General features: G+C 33.9%; 1 protein-coding gene across 4 annotated transcripts in view; it reads left to right on the forward strand.

Annotated features, from left to right (window-relative positions):
* The window catches only part of LOC132561945 (leucine-rich repeat and calponin homology domain-containing protein 1-like), a 68,491-nt gene that overhangs the window by 31,351 nt on the left and 15,882 nt on the right, over window positions 1-21,258 (forward strand). Inside the window, exons 8-17 of one of the 4 annotated variants that reach the window (XM_060226662.1) lie at window positions 1,436-1,792; window positions 5,747-5,928; window positions 8,200-8,394; window positions 10,113-10,154; window positions 13,572-13,727; window positions 16,103-16,457; window positions 16,989-17,126; window positions 17,550-17,643; window positions 18,615-18,736; window positions 20,223-20,360. In XM_060226662.1, the coding sequence (XP_060082645.1) occupies window positions 1,436-1,792; window positions 5,747-5,928; window positions 8,200-8,394; window positions 10,113-10,154; window positions 13,572-13,727; window positions 16,103-16,457; window positions 16,989-17,126; window positions 17,550-17,643; window positions 18,615-18,736; window positions 20,223-20,360 (1,779 nt within the window). The remainder of the gene's footprint in view (window positions 1-1,435; window positions 1,793-5,746; window positions 5,929-8,199; window positions 8,395-10,112; window positions 10,155-13,571; window positions 13,728-16,102; window positions 16,458-16,988; window positions 17,127-17,549; window positions 17,644-18,614; window positions 18,737-20,222; window positions 20,361-21,258) is intronic. The other 3 variants (XM_060226664.1, XM_060226663.1, XM_060226665.1) reach the window with 3 other exon arrangements.

Raw genomic sequence — 21,258 nt, forward strand, 5'->3', positions numbered from 1 at the left:
CTTCATTTTCATTTTGATTTATTAATTCATCTGCCCATGCCAGATTTTGTTAACCATTTTATTGATATTAAAAATAAGTAAGAAAATATTTTTGAGTTAAGCTTTTGTTACAAAATGAATCAAATGAAATTTTGGTTACTGAGAATAGATATATCTATATTGAATTTAACGTATGTTCATCCAACAAATGCTTGTTACTCAAAATCCAAAAAGAAAGAAGGTAATAAGAACGAAATCAATAAATTTGCTCAAGCAATTTTTAATCTATTAAGATGTTTTTTCCAAATTGAAATTTTTGAAATTCTATTAGATAAAACTTGAATTAGGCATTGTTACTACATATTTCTACTGAAGCCTGAGATTAGAAACCTGCAACAGAGCACAACTTGAGCATTCCTTGCGCTTTTGATGTCAATAACCAGAACTAATAAAGTGGAACCTGCTTGCTGCTGATATTGTCACAGTTACCAGACATGCACCATGTACACCAGGCTGTGAAAATCTGAAAAGTTTGGGCCATGATAAGCTAGCTTTATGTTTCGAAGCTACAGACGTTAACTAGTTTGAAAACTTAATTTACGTTATGGAAACATTAGAAAAATAATGTGAAATTTCATTACTTTGTTTGTCTCATCGTTTTCAAAAGATCACATGGTTCTTCTGTCAAAACCTCTACATTCAGATCAAGAAATGTTTCTACTTGTCAATAATTTCAGTTCATATCTGATTTATTTACAAATTTTGAACTTCAGCCTAAATCTGAGATGTTTTATCACCAAACAATTTGTGTTTAGATATCAGGTTACTTTACATTGGGAGGGTTAACAGATTGTACCTGCTGCTTGTCATGGTAACACTTGACAGGAATTATTGAGAGGTAGCCTTTACATAAAATCACGTTTTGTGGTCTTTTTCACGGATGGTTTCTTGTTTGGCATGTGGCAGGTGAATGTTTAATATATCTATATACAGGATTTTCTTCTCTAATGTGTGCATTTTGTAAATAATAATTATTCCACTACATGTATTAAGAATCTGAAGGAGGTAGATGTGCATGTATGTTCCTCTGTCACCACGACAACACAGCATCACCAGGTTTTACCTACCAGTTGACTTGATGATCTTTTTGTTCTGTTTATAAACGAGCAGACTATTAGACAATTTTTGACAAAAATGGCATATTTATAAAAAAAAAAAACCCAACTGTTTTTCCAGGTAATGATAAATATACTGAAAGAGAGGGTTTGAGCTTAATACAAGGATATTATATTTAATTCTTGTCTGTGGTGCTGCGTTGTGCTGTGTGGACCTGTTGTTTGGATGTGATTTTTGTCTAACTGTTGCATGCCCTTTTTTTTCTTTCTGTATTCCTTCTCTGGTCTTCCACCACTCAATGAATGGACGATCTTTCCATCGGGCTGGATACAAACTGCAGACAAATGGAGACATCAGCCACATGGAAGATGCGACTCATCTCTCGCTGAAAACGGCAGAGATGGTCCGAGAACAACGTCATGTGAGAGATTTGGAATATCGTCACCGGCCGCCTCCGCACGAACAGAGACTCCATCCTCCCCCTCCCCCGATTACATTAGTCCCACAAGCTGATCTACCCCCCAAGTCCCCAGTCCTGACCCCTAAAACTCCTACACCTCAGCATAACCAGCATCCCATGTATTCACAGGCCCCTCCCCCATGTAGCCCGGATGGCTACCAGTCCAGCAGTCCACAGCTGACCCCCGACACACCGGTCGCTATCCAAGCACAGGGCTTTGACGACCAGTTTTCCAGGGTCAGTACCCCAGCCTTCTTGTGTCTGTTTAATAGTCAAGATAGCAGTTGGATACAGAGTATAGGCCTCTGATTTAGTTGATAGTGTTGGCACTTTATAGTTTTGATTTATGTTTTATAGTGTAGATACCACAGAAATAGATGCGTTTCATTGTGTATGGTAGACATAATAGATATTTCACTATAGAATATGCCTGCAGACAATGAAATATGTGGAGTTTCTTGATACACTGTGTTTGATCAAATTCCAGATTAATTACTGTTGAGAAAATTAATTGGATGATCTGTTCGGACATTTTGATGTGCCTTTATCAAACTAAAGCTTTTTTTTTTACATTTCCTTAGCTTCAAGTAGGTAATGACAAATATAAGAGTCAATAACCCCAGTTTATAAAATGATCCAGACACAATAGGATATATATTATATAGAAGATAATATGATACATATTATATAAATATTCCAGAAATATATAAAGTACCATCAAAACTATATCAGTTTGATATAAAGACAATACTACTAATGAAAAGTTCATTCAAAATGAAGTAATGCGGATTTACTTCATTTATGACAAATATCCCCTTCAGGTAAGTTTAAAAAAATGATTATTTAATTTGATGTCTAAAATGTTAATGATACATGCTTTATTTGAAGCAATACAGAATAGTTCCCTATTTCGATTGTAGTTTAAAACATTTCATTTGAGCTAGTCCAAATCCCAAAACAGAAAACTATTTCATGTGACCTTTAAATAGAAATGTAATCTTACTACACATCATAGCAACGTGATACAAGATTGTGTAATCTAGTCCCGATAATGTCTCCATTAGAGACATAATTGGTCATTATGTGACACGGATAGGGTCTATGTAGGTATACAGAGTCTAAGTGTATGACCAACACTGCCAGATAGACAAGCTACAAGTTAAAGGGCACATCTGGGTTAACAGAACAATACAGCACCAATATACAGATGTGTTCTGTCAGAAAAAAATGCACATCACAGTTGTTGTCAGCACTTGTAGAATTTTGTTTAAATGTACAATATACAATGCATATGTAACTTAACCTATCAAGGGAGCACACAGTACTACTCTGGTTAATGGAGAGAAAAGACAAGTCAGCAAATTTATTGCATGTTTAAAATTTAAAAGTTTCCTTAAATTGCTTTCAGCTTTGAAATCATTACTTTTCAAGTATCAGTTTGGATGATAATGTGACAGCAAAGTGTGACAGCTAGAGCTGTACAGACCAATTGGCATATATCTATTATTCATTCAAGTCCCAAATGACTGGCGTTGCCTGAAATTTCATATCATTGGCATATAACTCAAGCCTGTGTGATTGTTTGAATAGAGCACCTGTACAATGTAGACGAAGTTTGAAAATATTCACTTTCCAATATGCTCTTCATACATTCGAATGAATTGAAGTTATCAACATTCAAACTTCTGCCTTTGATGGTTATACAGGTTGTAAATGTGTAACGAAAAGTTTTAATTATTTTTATGTAAAACATCAGTTTAATAATTGTAAAAATAATCTTGAAAATTGCTGCAAATTCACGTTTTATATATCTTTTGACAAAATGACAGAAAATTCTTGACAACAATATTACATATGCATACCACAACATTCTTTTGAGCACACTCTTAACAATTTATATTTTATTTGTCTTTTATTTGTCTTTTATTTAACTTTATCTATCAATCCACATTCCTGAACAACCAATTTTCTAATTGAGTTCTCTTTTCTTTATTTCACTTCATCTGAAGCAGTTTCCGATGCATGCCTTTTTTTATTTCTCTGATTATTCATGTTGTCAATTACTAACTGCTGCCACACCCACTTAAGCTGGCTTCTCCCCCTTTTAACAATATGCCCTGTCCCCTTTAACAAGTCCTTTGTTCTTGATACTATTGTTAAACATTGTGCAACAGTCTCTTGAATTTTGTCCTCCAAAAGAATGGCATGGTTTGAGCCCTTTTTCCCCATCTTAGATAGAATTTCAGTGTCATTTTGAATTGATAATGCTATTTTCAGTTGATCTATGATTGATAATTTTTTGAAGAAATTTAATTTTAATGTGTGTCATTAAGTAAATCTGATGCGTATTTCTGATATAATGGTGTGAAATAGTTCTTTGATTTAAAAAGAAAAAAAATTCATATCTTTGTTGAAAATTTTATCTCCCTAAGCCTTTCTCAATGTTATACTTTTACATTGCTCAAGCTCAGTCATTAATTCTTTATATAACTTGAAGTATTGGAAGTATTCAATAGAGTTACTGCTAAGACATAAAAATTGTTTGAAGGAATTCAGAAGAGAGAGAAGTATTGTAGGAAATTATCATGAAGTTGCTTCAAATTAGTAATCATTATTATTTACTCATATACTAAAATAACGAGGTTTATTTACATTAAATTCATATATATAATTACAGCTATCTTAATTGTATAATAGTATATTTCACATGTAGAATATCTGATAGTTCGGATATAGGACATCAGATCCTGTGGCATACTCCGCATGTTAACACGGTGTAGGTTTATGATCAATTGGCAAAATCAAAGAAAATTTAACAGTCCTTAACCACCCTTGGTGCATATTTGGTCCATATTTTAAATGTTGGCTTTCCAAAAGATCCCAGTATTATAGTAAATATTGGCTTGAATGTTTATATCAACACCATGTGAATTTTTAAGTAGAACCTATGACAACTAATTGCCAAATAATATCATACATAGGGAAAAATATTAGAAAAGATACAATCTAACACGCTATCTTAAAACTTGGGTACACCCTCCTCAACTCTCTCCCCCATTTTCCAAGTCTATCATTTTTCTTTTGATTCATTTCTTTGCTTTGCACCAACGTATTATAATTAGCACAAACAACACAATCTCTGAAGCACATTTTGCACTTTTCACAGAAATTATTCCCTATATAAAGCTCACTTATGATTTATAAATGTCTTTGTGGACAGGTATTCATCAGAGTGTTTCTTCACATTTACAAAATAGGATTTAAAAGGTGTTTTTTATGTGAACAATTAATATTCCACTTTTGTAACAGCTTCACAATAAATATAATATTCTTTTAAAAATACTAAGAAATGAATAATGTTTATTAAGATATTTAAGAAATAAAAAAAAACTGAAAAAATAAAAAGGTGGAGGGGAAAAACAGAAATGAAAAGTAGGGTAAGCAGCTTAATAAGTTATTTCCTCATATTTAGTGAGGTAAACTATTTTACCTTATTTATAGTGAGGTAAATAATTTCTCCATAATTAGTGAGGTAAACTATTTCTCGATATTCAGTGAGGTAAACTATTTCCCCATACTTAGTGAGGTAAACTGTTTTCCCATATTCAGTGAAGTTGTTTTGCATTTTCCAAAGACTGGCAAGTTCTAAACCACAGCTTATTTGTGTACCTTTAAACCTTGTTTACCATGAAGTTGTCTTTAAAGGTACTTGGTATAAAGGAGATTTTCACATCTGAATTAATTAAATTCACTACCACCAGGATTTTAAGTATATTGTGATATTCACATAGCTATAACTTTATATATTAACTATGTACACCTAAATTTCTTTTTTCTTTCTTATTTTCCTAAGTCTAATATACTTATGATAGAATAAAAAAATAGGATGTTTCATTTTGTTGAAGACATAAAAATGTATTTAAACTAAAATTTTATCGTATGATTTATAGGCAGAATTACAAACTGTTGTGTGATAAAAGTTTTAAGTTCAGTGTTACTGTTTAAAACTTTGACAGTTCAAAGTTTCCTCATCATAATTAAAAAACAATTTTAACATTTTGCTTCTGGAATCATTCTAGATACTTTGTAAAATATGTTTTAATGATGCTGGTATTTCTGTGTACCATGTATCTTGACTAGTTTCTTATGTTTTGTATGTCATAATATATCTTAACTATTATGTTTCTCCAGGAGCTGCAGCGTCAAAAATCAGACTATGAACGACGAAAGAAGATGGCAGAGCAGCTTCGAATGCAGCAAGAACAAGAGGATGAGAAAGAGCAGCGTAGACGTGCTGCCATCAAGCTGCAGGAGGAGCAGAGAGCACTGCTGGACAGACAGCGTGAAGAGATGCGAGCTCAAGAAGATGCAAGGTAATCTGATATTCTTTCTGAATAGTTGTGTTTGAATTGTTCACAAAATGGATGTTTTGCTTATAACATGTCCGTAAAATTTGCTAAAATACTGCTAAATATGGTTATCAAAGTAGACTCGAAATCTTTCTGTTAGGCATATTCAGCAGCCAGCTCTTTTACACCAAACACAATCAAAACATGCTTATATTTACGAGTGGTGGAATCAGGCTTATTTCCTGTTAAAGTTATACCTTATATCAGTGCTGGTATCATGGTATGTCCTGTAAAAGCTGTACCTTATATCAGTGCTGGTATCATGGTATGTCCTGTTAAAGCTGTACCTTATATCAGTGCTGGTATCATGGTATGTCCTGTTAAAGCTGTACCTTATATCAGTGCTGGTATCATGCTTATATCCTGTTAAAGCTTTACCTTATATCAGTGCTGGTATCATGGTATGTCCTGTTAAAGCTGTACCTTATATCAGTGCTGGTATCATGGTATGTCCTGTTAAAGCTGTACCTTATATCAGTGCTGGTATCATGGTATGTCCTGTTAAAGCTATACCTTATATCAGTGCTGGTATCATGGTATGTCCTGTTAAAGCTGTACCTTATATCAGTGCTGGTATCATGGTATGTCCTGTTAAAGCTGTACCTTATATCAGTGCTGGTATCATGCTTATATCCTGTTAAAGCTGTACCTTATATCAGTGCTGGTATCATGGTATGTCCTGTTAAAGTTGTACCTTATATCAGTGCTGGTATCATGGTATGTCCTGTTAAAGCTGTACTTGATATCAGTGCTGGTATCATGGTATGTCCTGTTAAAGCTGTACTTTATATCAGTGCTGGTATCATGGTATGCCCTGTTAAAGCTGTACCTGATATCAGTGCTGGTATCATGCTTATTTCCTGTTAAAGCTATACCTTATATCAGTGCTGGTATCATGGTATGTCCTGTTAAAGCTGTACCTTATATCAGTGCTGGTATCATGGTATGTCCTGTTAAAGCTGTACCTTATATCAGTGCTGGTATCATGCTTATATCCTGTTAAAGCTGTACCTTATATCAGTGCTGGTATCATGGTATGTCCTGTTAAAGCTGTACCTTATATCAGTGCTGGTATCATGGTATGTCCTGTTAAAGCTGTACTTGATATCAGTGCTGGTATCATGCTTATTTCCTGTTAAAGCTATACCTTATATCAGTGCTGGTATCATGGTATGTCCTGTTAAAGCTATACCTTATATCAGTGCTGGTATCATGGTATGTCCTGTTAAAGCTGTACCTTATATCAGTGCTGGTATCATGGTATGTCCTGTTAAAGCTGTACCTTATATCAGTGCTGGTATCATGGTATGTCCTGTTAAAGCTGTACTTTATATCAGTGCTGGTATCATGTGTATATCCTGTTAAAGCTGTACCTTATATCAGTGCTGGTATCATGGTATGTCCTGTTAAAGCTGTACTTTATATCAGTGCTGGTATCATGTGTATATCCTGTTAAAGCTGTACCTTATATCAGTGCTGGTATCATGCTTATGTCCTGTTAAAGCTGTACCTTATATCAGTGCTGGTATCATGGTATTTCCTGTTAAAGCTGTACCTTATATCAGTGCTGGTATCATGGTATGTCCTGTTAAAGCTGTACTTTATATCAGTGCTGGTATCATGTGTATATCCTGTTAAAGCTGTACCTTATATCAGTGCTGGTATCATGGTATGTCCTGTTAAAGCTGTACCTTATATCAGTGCTGGTATCATGTGTATATCCTGTTAAAGCTATACCTTATATCAGTGCTGGTATCATGCTTATTTCCTGTTAAAGCTATACCTTATATCAGTGCTGGTATCATGCTTATTTCCTGTTAAAGCTATACCTTATATCAGTGCTGGTATCATTGTATATCCTGTTAAAGCTGTACCTTATATCAGTGCTGGTATCATGCTTATTTCCTGTTAAAGCTGTACCTTATATCAGTGCTGGTATCATGCTTATTTCCTGTTAAAGCTATATCTTTCATCATACTGGTATCATGCTTATATCCTGTTTTTAGCCCTACCTTTCATCATGCTGGTATCTGTATCATGGTTTTTCCAGCCAAAGACCTAGATATATTCTTTCTCAAAGATTTGTTCATAACATGATGCAATAAAAAATGACCGTACAATCAGGATATGACCACAATGAAATGTACAAAAGAAATCATTCAGATTGACAAAAGATTGTGCTGTTTCAATGACAGATTGATGTGATGGTATTCATTCTTCTTCTTCTGGCATTAGGTTGGAAGCTCAGAGACAGGATGAGGCACGAAAGAGGGAGGAGGTACAATTACAGGAAGAGCGGCGGGCACAGGAGGAACACAGACGGCAGGAGGAAGAAAGGTTACGGGAGGATCAAAGACAGAAAGACGAAGCACGACAGAGGGAGGAACATAAACAGCACGAGGATACTCAACAATACAAAGTAGAAAACAAGTATGTTGTTCTTTTGTTAGGACATGTATCTCAGTGCTGCCTATCAATATATTAGACAATATACAGATGTAATCTCTTTGTTTTTCTGTTTGTCCTACAGTTACATATTCTACTTATAGTTACACATTAAAGATATATTATTATCATGAATCTTTAAAGCAAATTCTGTCCATGTATTTTTGCAATTTGACTTTTGTAAAATGTTAAGAATATGTTGAATTAATTTATGTATATATTTTTGATAGATATTCATTTTTCATGAAGTGACTATTTGTGCAATAGAAATAGGCGGAAGTCTAGCTTACTATTAAGACATTTTAATTATGTGAAATTACAAAGGACGTTTTGCCATTTCTACAATTGTTGATATGCTAATTCCATTTGAAGGTAAGAGATTGATTAGAAAAACTAATTTAGAAATTGATATCTGAAAGATGAAAAAGTTGGTAAGATTTGATGAAATTAAAGATACTAGAATCCAAACCAAAAGATTGATGAGGTGTGTATTATCAGTTACCTAGGCTGCGTGTGTACAGCATCGTGTTGCGATGAAGGACAAACACAAATCTGACTACTAAGTACCACTTGCTTTCCATGACTGCATGGCACAGTTACCTCCCCCTGATTTTTTTAATTTTTATTATTACAATCAATCTGATTGAAATCACCTACAAAACATGTACAGTATATTGAGTTTCAATTTCCTATATGTTATTGTAATTTGGATAAACAAAATTGCTTTTTGAACTCAAAAAGTGAAAGGGTTATAGAATTTTTAATATTATCTTAAAAATATAATATTTTGAACAGCAATGTCATTTTGTAGAAAATTAGAAATGATTTTTGTTTTCGTTCACACAAAGCAACGATATTAATTTTATGATGATATAGCTATAATATTTAGTTAATTTCTTCATCTACAAATAAGACATTAAAGAGCCAATGTAGTGAAACACTTTTGGATATTTATGAATGTGTGTAGCAAAGAAAATTCTCTTTGTTTAGGAATGATAGAAAGTATTTTATATTCCAAAGAAAGAAATGAATTTTATCTTAATGATAGGTCAATGTATGATCAAATTCTATATAATTTCATGTAAGTCAAATCGGTTTGATATGTGAATTTTTCTCTGTAGAGTTTTTTCCCAGTGAGTCTTAAGCTGATTTCTGTCAGATTGATATTATTTTAGAATGTCTTTATCCAATCATTGATTTTATTGCTGTGTCTACCACTGAGTTAACGGATTTTGTTCACTTTGGAACTGTTTTTCATATCTTATGCATCATTTTTGCAACTGATTTGTAAACTAACTGTAATGATTGCTAAAAGATGCAGTAACTAGTCCATGCTTGCTGAAATATTGCAGTCAAATATTAATGTCAAAGTGAAGTTTGAGAAATTTCATATTTCAAACTTAAAAGTTTTGATATGAAATTCTTTCCTCCAGTCTGTTCACCAACATCATATATGATAAGAATTTAAGTGATGTTTATTTTTTTCCAGTTTTGCTATTTTCATATGATTCTTTTGTAACTTCTTGAATATAATTCAGTTTATTTTATCAATGCTGTGATTACAATTCTTTCCTGTATAATTTATTTTGTTGAGACCTTGACAGTCCTGTTTTAGGATTTATATTAAATTGATTTTGATATCACTCCTAACACATTGGAATGTAACACACATAAAACGTTTGTATTTGTTTCATCTATGCAAGGAACTTGAAGCCACGCAGAAGCACTACCGATAATACGTTAAGGTACTTTGTACTAAATAGCGGATGGTTTGTTTACTTATACATCATGGTCTCTTGCCTTGTTTACTTTGGTTATCCTTGCTTATTTCCCCTTGCATGCTCACAGTGTCACCAACCACTAACCCACTTACCTGTCTAGGAAACAGATTTTATTTCATGTGTGTAAAACTTCTGGGTTAAGTTGTTAATGTGCAGTCCTATTTAATCAGATTTCAAGTCGACAGCGGCAGATTCAATATTATAAAGCATTTATATAGATTGTTCAAAATATCAAGTTGAACATAGTAGATTGATAACTTGATTAAAGAACAAATTCTGCATACCACAAGCATATTACATTTTCCGATGTGATTATGTTGCAGACATTTTCATTTGAAGACAATTTCATTCGATTTGTGGTTGTGACTTGGTGGTGATGTACTGAAAAAAGTATTTTAGAAACTTGAATTGAATTATCTCCCTTTGATTTTTTTTTCAGATGGACTCTCATGAATTATTTCAGACAGGCTCCCCGATAATAACAGAAGAAAAAAAAGAATGATTACTTAATTTCCCTTTTTACCTGTACATATAAAATAATTTCCTGCAAAAACCAAACTGTGCATATTGGGCATGCTATGATATCTATGCTTAAAATGAAATAGTTCTTATAGTCTCCCTTCTTATTGTTAGTCATTTATCTAAAACTAATCACACACACACAAAAAGACTGAGAAGACAATGCCAGGTGTTTCAGTGGTAAGTGTATTATGTAGAATAGGGAAATTAAGCAATGATACTACTGACCCTTAGCAGTATGTATGTGTCCCTTGTTACTCTGTTTTCCCAGTTACCATATGAACTCACTGCATTGTCCAGGTGCCTGTATACATTCTCATTGAATCTGGACCTATTGAAGCTTTTCTCAGTTACAATCCATACTTCAAGCCTGTCTGAAATGATCATGTGGAATGACTCCTATTTACTGTCTAAGGTCTTAACTGGCTGTTAAAGCATTTTGTTTTCAACAGCTTTGTGAAGCCTTACAAAAAAGAGTTCCTTTAATAATGTTAAAGGTGGGGGAGAGGTTTTAGATCTCCTGATAAAAACTGAATGTATAATTCCTGGTAAAAACATGGGGTTGAGGGGCAGTCTGAACTTGAAATCTAGTGATTAAAATGTTGAGGGGAGTTTAGACCTGATAAAAACTGAATGTAGAATTCCTGGTAAAAACATGGGGTTGAGGGGCAGTCTGAACTTGAGATCTAGTGATTAAAATGTTGAGGGGAGCTTAGACCTGATAAAAACTGAATGTAGAATTCCTGGTAAAAACATGGGGTTGAGGAGCAGTCTGAACTTGAGATCTAGTGATTAAAATGTTGAGGGAGGAGGACCCTGAAATATAGACCTAGTGTTAACAATATAGAGGAATAAGTCTAAACCTTTTGATAAGAAATGTGGTGATAAGTAGGGGGAATTTGCAATTTCTAGTCCTAGTGATAAAATCATTTGGGGTGATTAGGGGAGGGGGTGGTCCGGAATTTAGACCTCAGATAAATGTTTGGGATGATGAGGAGGGGAAATCTGAAGCATTAAAACCATTTCAAAGTACATATGTAGGATACAGTTATGTAAAAAAAAAAAAATGAAAAATTATCATCATTCAGAAAGGAACAATTAAGATTGGGGAAGTTGATATCAATTTAGAGCTTATATTGAAAACAGTTGCTTCCTATGTAAATGATTTTATTGTAAACAGAATTAACTTAAGAAATGCTGGCTTGTGCTTCTGCTTGAACCAAGAGTAAATGTGATGGATACCTGTACAGATTTGGTTGTCTGGTAGAAAATAATGGCTACACTATCTCAATAAATGATACATAACCATACATAATTGTAAATTACACATTGTTTATACAGCTAACCACACCTGTACATATAGCATTTAACAACAACTACTAACTGCTAACTCTGCATCTGCACGTGTAGCAAAGGAAATTTGGACTATTCCATCTTACCACTCCACCATCTACTGTGCCTCCTGGTGGTGATATGTTCTGCATGCTTGTCTCCCTTTGTTTGTTCCAGTTATGGGTACCTGCACAACACTTGGCATGCACCTGACCCTCAGACCGGTTACTCTGGGTACTCACCAACAGGTTTCTCGCCAAAGGGGTACTCTCCTACGGGGTACTCGTACGGGAATCGCTATGACAACAGTCCAACGGATACCTATAGCATGCATTATGGGTACGATCTGTGCTTGCTAACTCCAGCGGAGTAGATCAGTCAGGGTTTATTTTCCTTGGAGAAACAGTCTGCAACATTTCATTGCTGACCTCAAACTACTTATTGATGATTAGTGAAATCTGTAGAATAAACTAAGGAAATCAATTTCTATTTAATCTATTTTACAGAAAGTATTGTTCTTTATGTTGGCAAAAATGGATCATTATATGATATATATATATATATATATATAAATATATTTATACACATTTTTTTTTTTTGGTTTTGTTTCCTTTGTTTGTTTTGTATTTGTTTTATAATGTTGACTTTTGTTCCAAAAAAATAATAAAAATCTGTCTTAATCCCTCACCCCTACTAATACAGTAAAATTTTCCCTTGACTACAAACTTGGCTTTGAATTGGGTCTTGTGAGCTTACTGGTTGATGCTGTTTATGTGATAAGAATGTCGCTTCTGGCTTTCATTGGATACTTTAAAAGACGTTTCAGTGTTGCTACTGTTGAAACCTGCTGCGCAATGACTTGGAAATGTCAGCTTTTCTCAAAGGAACAGCTCCTTGTAAAATAAATGTAGTGACTGTTGCCAGTTTGCCTCTGATAGAAACTTGGTAGATTGTAGAATTGCTCGGAAAACACTGATGTCTGATTGCCGGAGTCTGGTATTTATTCAGTAGAATTTGCATGGGTGCCTTGGATCTTTTTAAAGAACTTTCAAAATTGTAATTGGTATTCTTGTATTTTCCTGGTAAAATTGATCTTTAAATGTTTTCATAGAAGGAATATACAAAAGTTTTAAGCATCAAAATCAGATATATATATCTTGATAAGTTTTTCTGATGCATTTGATAGCTGCTGAAAAAGTAAAAAAAAAATTACTTATTTTTCGTATAAATGTATCTAAATAATCAAGATTGTAAAGAAAAGTTTGTGTGTCTCGGTGATTACGATATTGAGAGAAAATTCAAAATTTCATCTGCTCTGTAAATACTTAGTAACACTTCCAGTTTTAAGTTCATTGAGCTTCGATTCATTCCAGTTGTTCACTTGTGTTAAATGATGTACCATTGTTCATGGGTGAAGGTACAGATTAAGACTATAATTGTCACATGGCATGGCACCTTGACATCACCGACCAATGTGTCACCATAACAACCACTAAGTGGTGTCTATAATTAGCACATTGTGTCTTGCAGAAAACCAGGCCTCACATCACAAAGTTTTAAAGAGGACCGGAAATCAACGTCTAGTAACTCCCATTACCGAAGAACAGCGTCTGACAGTACCCCTAAACACCCCCAGTCATCCATACCCCATAATACTGCTTCTGGTCGCTCAAATCCTGTTAAGAAGTAATTATATTTTGTTGTGTTTTTATTATTTACATCTTTGGTTTATGTTTGTTTGCTGCAATATCGTAAAAATGGTTTAACTGCAAAGGGAAAAACCACTGTCAGATAAAAGTCTAGAAAAAAAAAAAGAAAAAAATAACCAGGCACTATTCATATATAAAGGATATTGTTTAGATATAAGAATTTCAGATAATTGTCCTTAAAATGAGAACCTGTAGAATTTTACTTTTATAACAGTAATTATAGAGAATTTGTAGTATTGTGGCCATCCACCTTTGTTATATCTACTCTTTTGTCTCTACATGTATATGTATGTTATCCAAATTCAGAGAAAATCATGCCAACGGGTTATCAAATATCCAGAGGCAGTGTTTAATGGTTAAGGCCACAGTCATATGTAGAATACAGTTGTTTATATGGTGGCAGCACATACATGCTCACCTTCATGATGGAGAATAAATCAGTCAAAGGTCAAGGTCACTTCAGGTCATTGAATAAGGGAAGATTTTGATGTTATATATAACAGCATATATGGACTATAATAAAATGTAAGACACAAAGGTCAGGGAGTCATTGATTTCAGAAACGTTGATGAACTTGAAAAATTAGATCCAAAGTTAAATACAGATGTCTGCTACGACAGAATGCCCCACTTCTCAGTATCCTTGTTTATTTTCAAATCCAAATTATATTTGTACTGAATGAAAATAGTGAGTATCTTCACATTTTTTGCCCAGAGTTGAGTTTAGTGTCCTCCCAGCTGAAGAATTTGTCCCTGTTGTTGGATATTATGCCCTCAAAGTTAAATACAATGTATAGTGGCTGAATACTATGAAACATGATTTCGTAGTCGAAATTTATTGTCCCACGACATGTTACATCAACATGGCTGAATGTCATATCCTCATGGTTTGTTGTTGTTGAATATTATGCCTCAAGTAATCCTCATATATAAAGATAATGTACAGAACCTGTGGTTGGATACTATACCTCCATTGTAATGGGATATTATGACTTTATGTTCCAAAATCATGTCCCTATTGGTTGAAAATAATGTCCCCCATATTCCAATATCATGTCACATAGTTAAACATTGTATCCTGACACTGTGGTTGGATTTTAAGTCCCCCATATTCCAATATCATGTCACGTAGTTTAACATTGTATCCTGACACTGTGGTTGGATTTTAAGTCCCCCATATTCCAATATCATGTCCCATAGTTTAATGTCATATCCTGACGCTGTGGTTGGATTTTAAGTCCCCCATATTCCAATATCATGTCACGTAGTTTAACATTGTATCCTGACACTGTGGTTGGATTTTAAGTCCCCCATATTCCAATATCATGTCCCGTAGTTAAATTTCATATCCTGACACTGTGGTTGGATTATTTATGAATTTATTTAATTAAACAGGGTTTACATCCACTATTACAGCAGACAATTGTGGTTGGATATTAAGTCTCCCATATTCCAATATCATATGGTTGGATATTCTGTCCCCATAATCCAATATCAATATGAGCCAAAAAGATAAGATTTCAAAAGTATTTTCTTTTAAAATATGGGAAATCAAAGAGAAAAATAGTAGTATTTATATAAAATAGGGTAATTTCATAAGAATCAGAAGGGAAAATTTTGTAAGAGAGGAATATTAGCAGCTAGGGGAAATTACTGAATGCTGGTAGTAAAATGATCCAAGATTGATCCCTGGTCCATATTACAAAATCATGTTCCCATAGTTAAATATTATATGCAGACACTGTGGTTCAATAATATGTCCCCATATTTCAATATCATTTTGTATTATATCTCAAATGCATATTGTAAAAAACCAACGTATTGGTGTTTCTAATTTCACTGATTGGTTGATTTTGGTTTAGTTTATTATTATTTTTTATAGAATCTAATACACTGTCACAAATCCAGTAATATTCACAAACTAATGTAACTGTGTTGTTTATATTGCATTAAAAAATAATGTGACCTGTCTAAGTCAACACTTGAGTATACTGACAACCTGTCTGAATAAGTGTCTGGCTGTAATTCCATATCTGATGAAGCGTTTTTAGTAAGACCTATGTAATCTCGCGCCCTGTCTAATCTGGCTTATGTTATGTGTTCAACAGAGTCAGATTAGACAAATATTGCTATACAATGAAACATGGCCATTACCTTATGTCAGAGATTCTATTTGAGACAATACCTTGATGGATTGAAACAAAATTTTTTTCCAAAATTTAAAAATGATATTTCAAATACCAATAAAAAGCTGAACCTTGGTGGATTCCAACATGCTTCATTGTATATTAACAAATTCAGATTTGTTTCCTGTGGTGAATTTTAAATTGTATCTGTGACTTCTGACCTGCAGTGGTCCCTCCAATCCAAGAAGTCCCGCTGGGTCATCATCAACGTCACTTGTTTCACCAAGTCCTAGTCCCCGATCATCCATTGGATCTGCTGGACCAAGTCCAGCATCGTCAACGTCGTCAGTAAACAAAGCTGGCGAACAAAAACAGAATCCAAGTTTAGTGACAAGACGTGGAAAAATATCAGAGCGTGTAGCTACATCAGCAAATTCAGCAAAGGGTTCCGCAGGTGTAGAGCGTCATGGGCGGGCCACGACAGCATCCACGACAAGTACTGTTAATCGTCAAACAGCTATGTCAAAAACGCTGCCAACTACAACATCAACAAACAGTGCGAGGAAAAATCATTTAACTCCTGTAAGTGTTATACCTAGTGTGAGTTAGTTATATATAGGGTATGAGTTTGAGTTAAGGTAACCTTTTTAAATCTTTTACGGTGAAGTGATGAAGCCTTATAAAACAACACAAAGGATAGTATATAAGTTGAGTTATTACTTTATATTTCAGTATTTCTTTTCTCTCAGCAAGAGAGAGAAGTATGTATGTACATGTAGGTCTCTAATTGTTTATAAACAAATACAATATGTTGTTTTAAAACGATGTTGAGTTCTAACACAGTGTAAACATTCCAGATTTTATATCATATCAACACAAGTGAAAACACAAGATTGATATAAATATAAGTATTTATATGGTATTTAATTTGTTCATGTTATGTATTATTGGATGATTGAATTAAGATTTTGTATAAAATCACATTTGTTGGTTCAGGCTGTACATGAAATGTGCAATACTGTTTTTGTTATTACAAATTTAAATTTTGAAATCAAAGTCCCATATCAATATTCTTCCAATATCATTTGGAAATATATCATGTCTGATCAACAGGAGGAAGAGTTCCGGCAGAAACACCAGGCCCTGAAAACTTCTCAACACCAAGAGGCACAGCGAGCCAAGTCACGAGTGGAAGACCCGAACAAACTGCGGCAAACTCAGAGAGAGGCTGTCAACAACTTTGTATCTAAGGTAACTTTAGAATCTTGTTTGTTATTGATCTTCAATAGTTCTTTCTTAATTCTTAGATTGTCAGCAAAAATATTGCCAGCTTGTAAAATTTTGTAAAGGATGTCTGGAGATTTTTGCTTTACTACATAGCTATTTATATGATTCCTCCAAAATGGCCAATGTTTTTTCAGATCATATTCTGATGTTCGGAAGATAGAATCATTGACAAGGAGAGATCAGTATTCAAGTTTCTAGAAAAAATAATAATACATGTGATAATATGTAAAAAGCAGGTTCTTTAATAACCATTTTATGTATTTCATTCCTTATTCTTTCTTTAACTGTTTTAATTCTTGAATCAGATTTCTCTACTCTTGATGATATATTTTATATAGATTATCTGTATCACACAAAATTATTAATCAACAAATGTTTGGATTATAGAGACAAAGCAGTACATCCTCTGATGAAGACAAGAAGAAAATCCTTGCTCCTCGCACCACTTATTCCTCAATGTCTGCTAAACGCCAGGGAGGAGGTAAATAACTTGTCTGAATAGACCAATTACCTAGTTTAAGTCAGCTATAATTACCTGATGGACCAAGGAGTCCTAGATATATGTAGAATTACTCCAGTAATCAAAGCATGTTAGACATGTGTAGAATAACTCGAGGGACGGAGAAGTGGAAGATATGTTTAAAATTACCCGAAGGACAGAAAAGTGATAGCTGTACGTAGAGGGGCCAAGAAGTTGTAGATATGCGTATAATTACCGAAGGGAAGGTTAAGTAGTAGATATAGGTAGAATTCTGGTAGGAACAAAGGCTCTGTAGATGTGTGTAGAATTACCTAAGGGAAGGTTAAGTAGTAGATATAGGTAGAATTACTGTAGGAACAAAGGCTCTGTAGATGTGTGTAGAATTAAGGCTCTGTAGATGTGTGTAGAATTACCTAAGGGAAGATTAAGTAGTAGATATAGGTAGAATTACTGTAGAAACAAAGGCTCTGTAGATATATGTAGATTTACCAAAAGGAGGGGTAAATTATTACATATAATGCGTAGACTTAACTGGAGACAGAGAAGCAATATTTGAGTAGACTACTTAAGGGACGGAAAAGTCATAGCTATCAGTCAGTGCTATCAGTGCTTTCTATTGACCCTCAACGTTTTGCTATCTCAAAAAGTTTGAATACAAATTTTGGACAGTGAAAACATATATGATAGATAATTTCAATCAAACTCAAAAGTCAAAACTCATTTTCTGGAGTCAAGAACATACTCTCAAGGGTTTACTGAATACTCTGGTAATTGGAATGCAGTTTTTGTACTGAATGAACATGTATCATAAGTAATTGTGTTGGTAACTTACAATTAATGATCCATTGTCTATACAAGATATTCTGTAGGTGGATTGATAGTTACAAAGTGAAGTGATAGAAAATCACAAACTTCTAACTGGCTGTTGATACAAACATCCAATCACAGTGACACTATTTATTTGTCTTTAGTGATGTCCAGTAGCACGATGAAGGTAATAGACAGTTACAAAGATGCTGATCCAAATTTTACCATCCGGCGACAGATGGAACAGCAGAGGGAGGAGGTGGAAACCATGGAGAGCTTACGACGAGTCAGTTTGATATTTAATGTAGAATGTTTACAATGTGTCAGTGTGATGTTTACTGTAGAATGTTTACAATGTGTCCATGTGATGTTTACTGTAGAATGTTTACACTGTGTCAGTGTGATGTTTACTGTAGAATATTTACAATGTGTCAGTGTGATGTTTACTGTAGAATGTTTACAAGGAGTCAGTGTGATGTTTACTGTAGAACGTTTACAAGGAGTCAGTGTGATGTTTACTGTAGAATGTTTACAATGTGTCAGTGTGATGTTTACTGTAGAATGTTTACAAGGAGTCAGTGTGATGTTTACTGCAGAATGTTTACAATGTGTCCATGTGATGTTTACTGTAGAATGTTTACACTGTGTCAGTGTGATGTTTACTGTAGAATATTTACAATGTGTCAGTGTGATGTTTACTGTAGAATGTTTACAAGGAGTCAGTGTGATGTTTACTGTAGAACGTTTACAAGGAGTCAGTGTGATGTTTACTGTAGAATGTTTACAATGTGTCAGTGTGATGTTTACTGTAGAATGTTTACAAGGAGTCAGTGTGATGTTTACTGCAGAATGTTTACAAGGAGTCAGTGTGATGTTTACTGTAGAATGTTTACAATGTGTCAGTGTGATGTTTACTGTAGAATGTTTACAATGTGTCAGTGTGATGTTTACTGTAGAATGTTTACAAGGAGTCAGTGTGATGTTTACTGTAGATTGTTTACAAGGAGTCCGTGTGATATTTACTGTAGAATGTTTACAACAAGACAGTGAAGCATTTACTGTAGAATGTTTACAAGGAGTGAGTGTGATGTTTTCTGTAGAATGTTTACAGTCTACAGTGAAGCATTTACTGTAGAATGTTTATGATGAGTGTGTGATGTTTACTTTAGAATGTAAACATGATGTTTACTGTAGAATATTTACGAGTCAGTATGATATTTACTGTAGAATGTCTATGACAAGTCAGTATGATATTTACTGTAGAATGTCTATGACAAGTCAGTATGATATTTACTGTAGAATGTCTATGACAAGTCAGTATGATATTTACTGTAGAATGTCTAGGACAAGTCAGTATGATATTTACTGTAGAATGTCTATGACAAGTCAGTATGATATTTACTGTAGAATGTCTAGGACAAGTCAGTATGATATTTACTGTAGAATGTCTAGGACAAGTCAGTATGATATTTACTGTAGAATGTCTAGGACAAGTCAGTATGATATTTACTGTAGAATGTCTATGACAAGTCAATGTGATATTTACTGAATATGCCATGGAAGAAAAGTTTTATTTTGTAAAGATTTTAGTATGCCAATAGATGAGCAGATAATTCATTAAAAAGGTCTATTTGTTGTTGAAATTTGATGATTAATGATGCAGAGTTTATTTAACTTAGTAGACTGAATGATAAAAATATAGAAATTCAATAGTTTTCAAGCAAAAAATTAATTTCTCAATATCATTGTTAACCTATCTGTTTATTCTGCAGACAATTGAGACTAAGTTAAAGGTGACACTACCAGAAAATGTTCAAGATGTACTGCGGGATGGTGTGCTACTATGTCAGTTGGCCAACAGTATACGACCGCGTTCTGTCACCAGCATACACGTTCCCTCACCAGCTGTGGTAAGTTTTTCTTGTGATATGTGATGGTAATCCACTGTCTACATTTATTATGCTCATCTTCCACCTGGTGTTATCACCAGTCATGCAAACCATCAAGAGTTATCTAGTAATGTTTTCTCGACAATATGAAACCCTGTTAATACCATCATTTTCTCCATATTGCTCACTGGCAACTATTTTGTAATCCAGAAGTGTTGTCATTGTTTACATGTTTTTTTTTTTGGTTGGCCGTGTCAGTAACAAAAACTGTTATAAGGGGCTAACATACTTCTCTCCAAATCTTCTACATTAGCTTTATTTGCAAATTGTTCAGCAGTGACCTATGACCTTCAGTTTTGACCATGGACCACAGAAAATCTATTCAGGTGTAGACCATAGTGCTGTGATGCTTTGGTGTGGATTTGAAGTAATTCTGTCTAGGGGTATATACCTCTTGATCCAGGGATGGGGGTTTATCTATGTATGCATCTGTTATCTTTGTTTTTATTGTAACAATATAAATATCAGTCATTTTGTAATTAAAACATCATACAAAATCAGGATTTTACATAAATCTAATCGAAAGATGGAAATCAAAGAATACATAGCTAACCATCTAAGGCATCCCAAGTTGTAAAAAATTTATACTTTTAAAACTCTTTGAAGTTTTTATCTAAAAATGTGAATTTTCAGCAATAAACTATCACTGAAAATATTCCTTTATACGACTACCTTATCTCTGTCCATGTCCCTCAAAGTAAACAGCATCCTTTTGATATAACAGCCATCAGTGGAGTTTTATTTGTACATAAATGTGTGATTGATTTATAAGACTGATGGTGCTTTTAAAGCTGCTTGAACCGTGTCAAATCTTGCCATGAAAAACAGTTCTCTGCAGATTGTATTTGATAATGTCACT

Source organism: Ylistrum balloti, unplaced genomic scaffold, assembly GCF_031769215.1.
Source record: "Ylistrum balloti isolate Yb309-2 unplaced genomic scaffold, AGI_CSIRO_Ybal_v1 Utg371310, whole genome shotgun sequence".
NCBI classification, from domain to species: domain Eukaryota; kingdom Metazoa; phylum Mollusca; class Bivalvia; order Pectinida; family Pectinidae; genus Ylistrum; species Ylistrum balloti.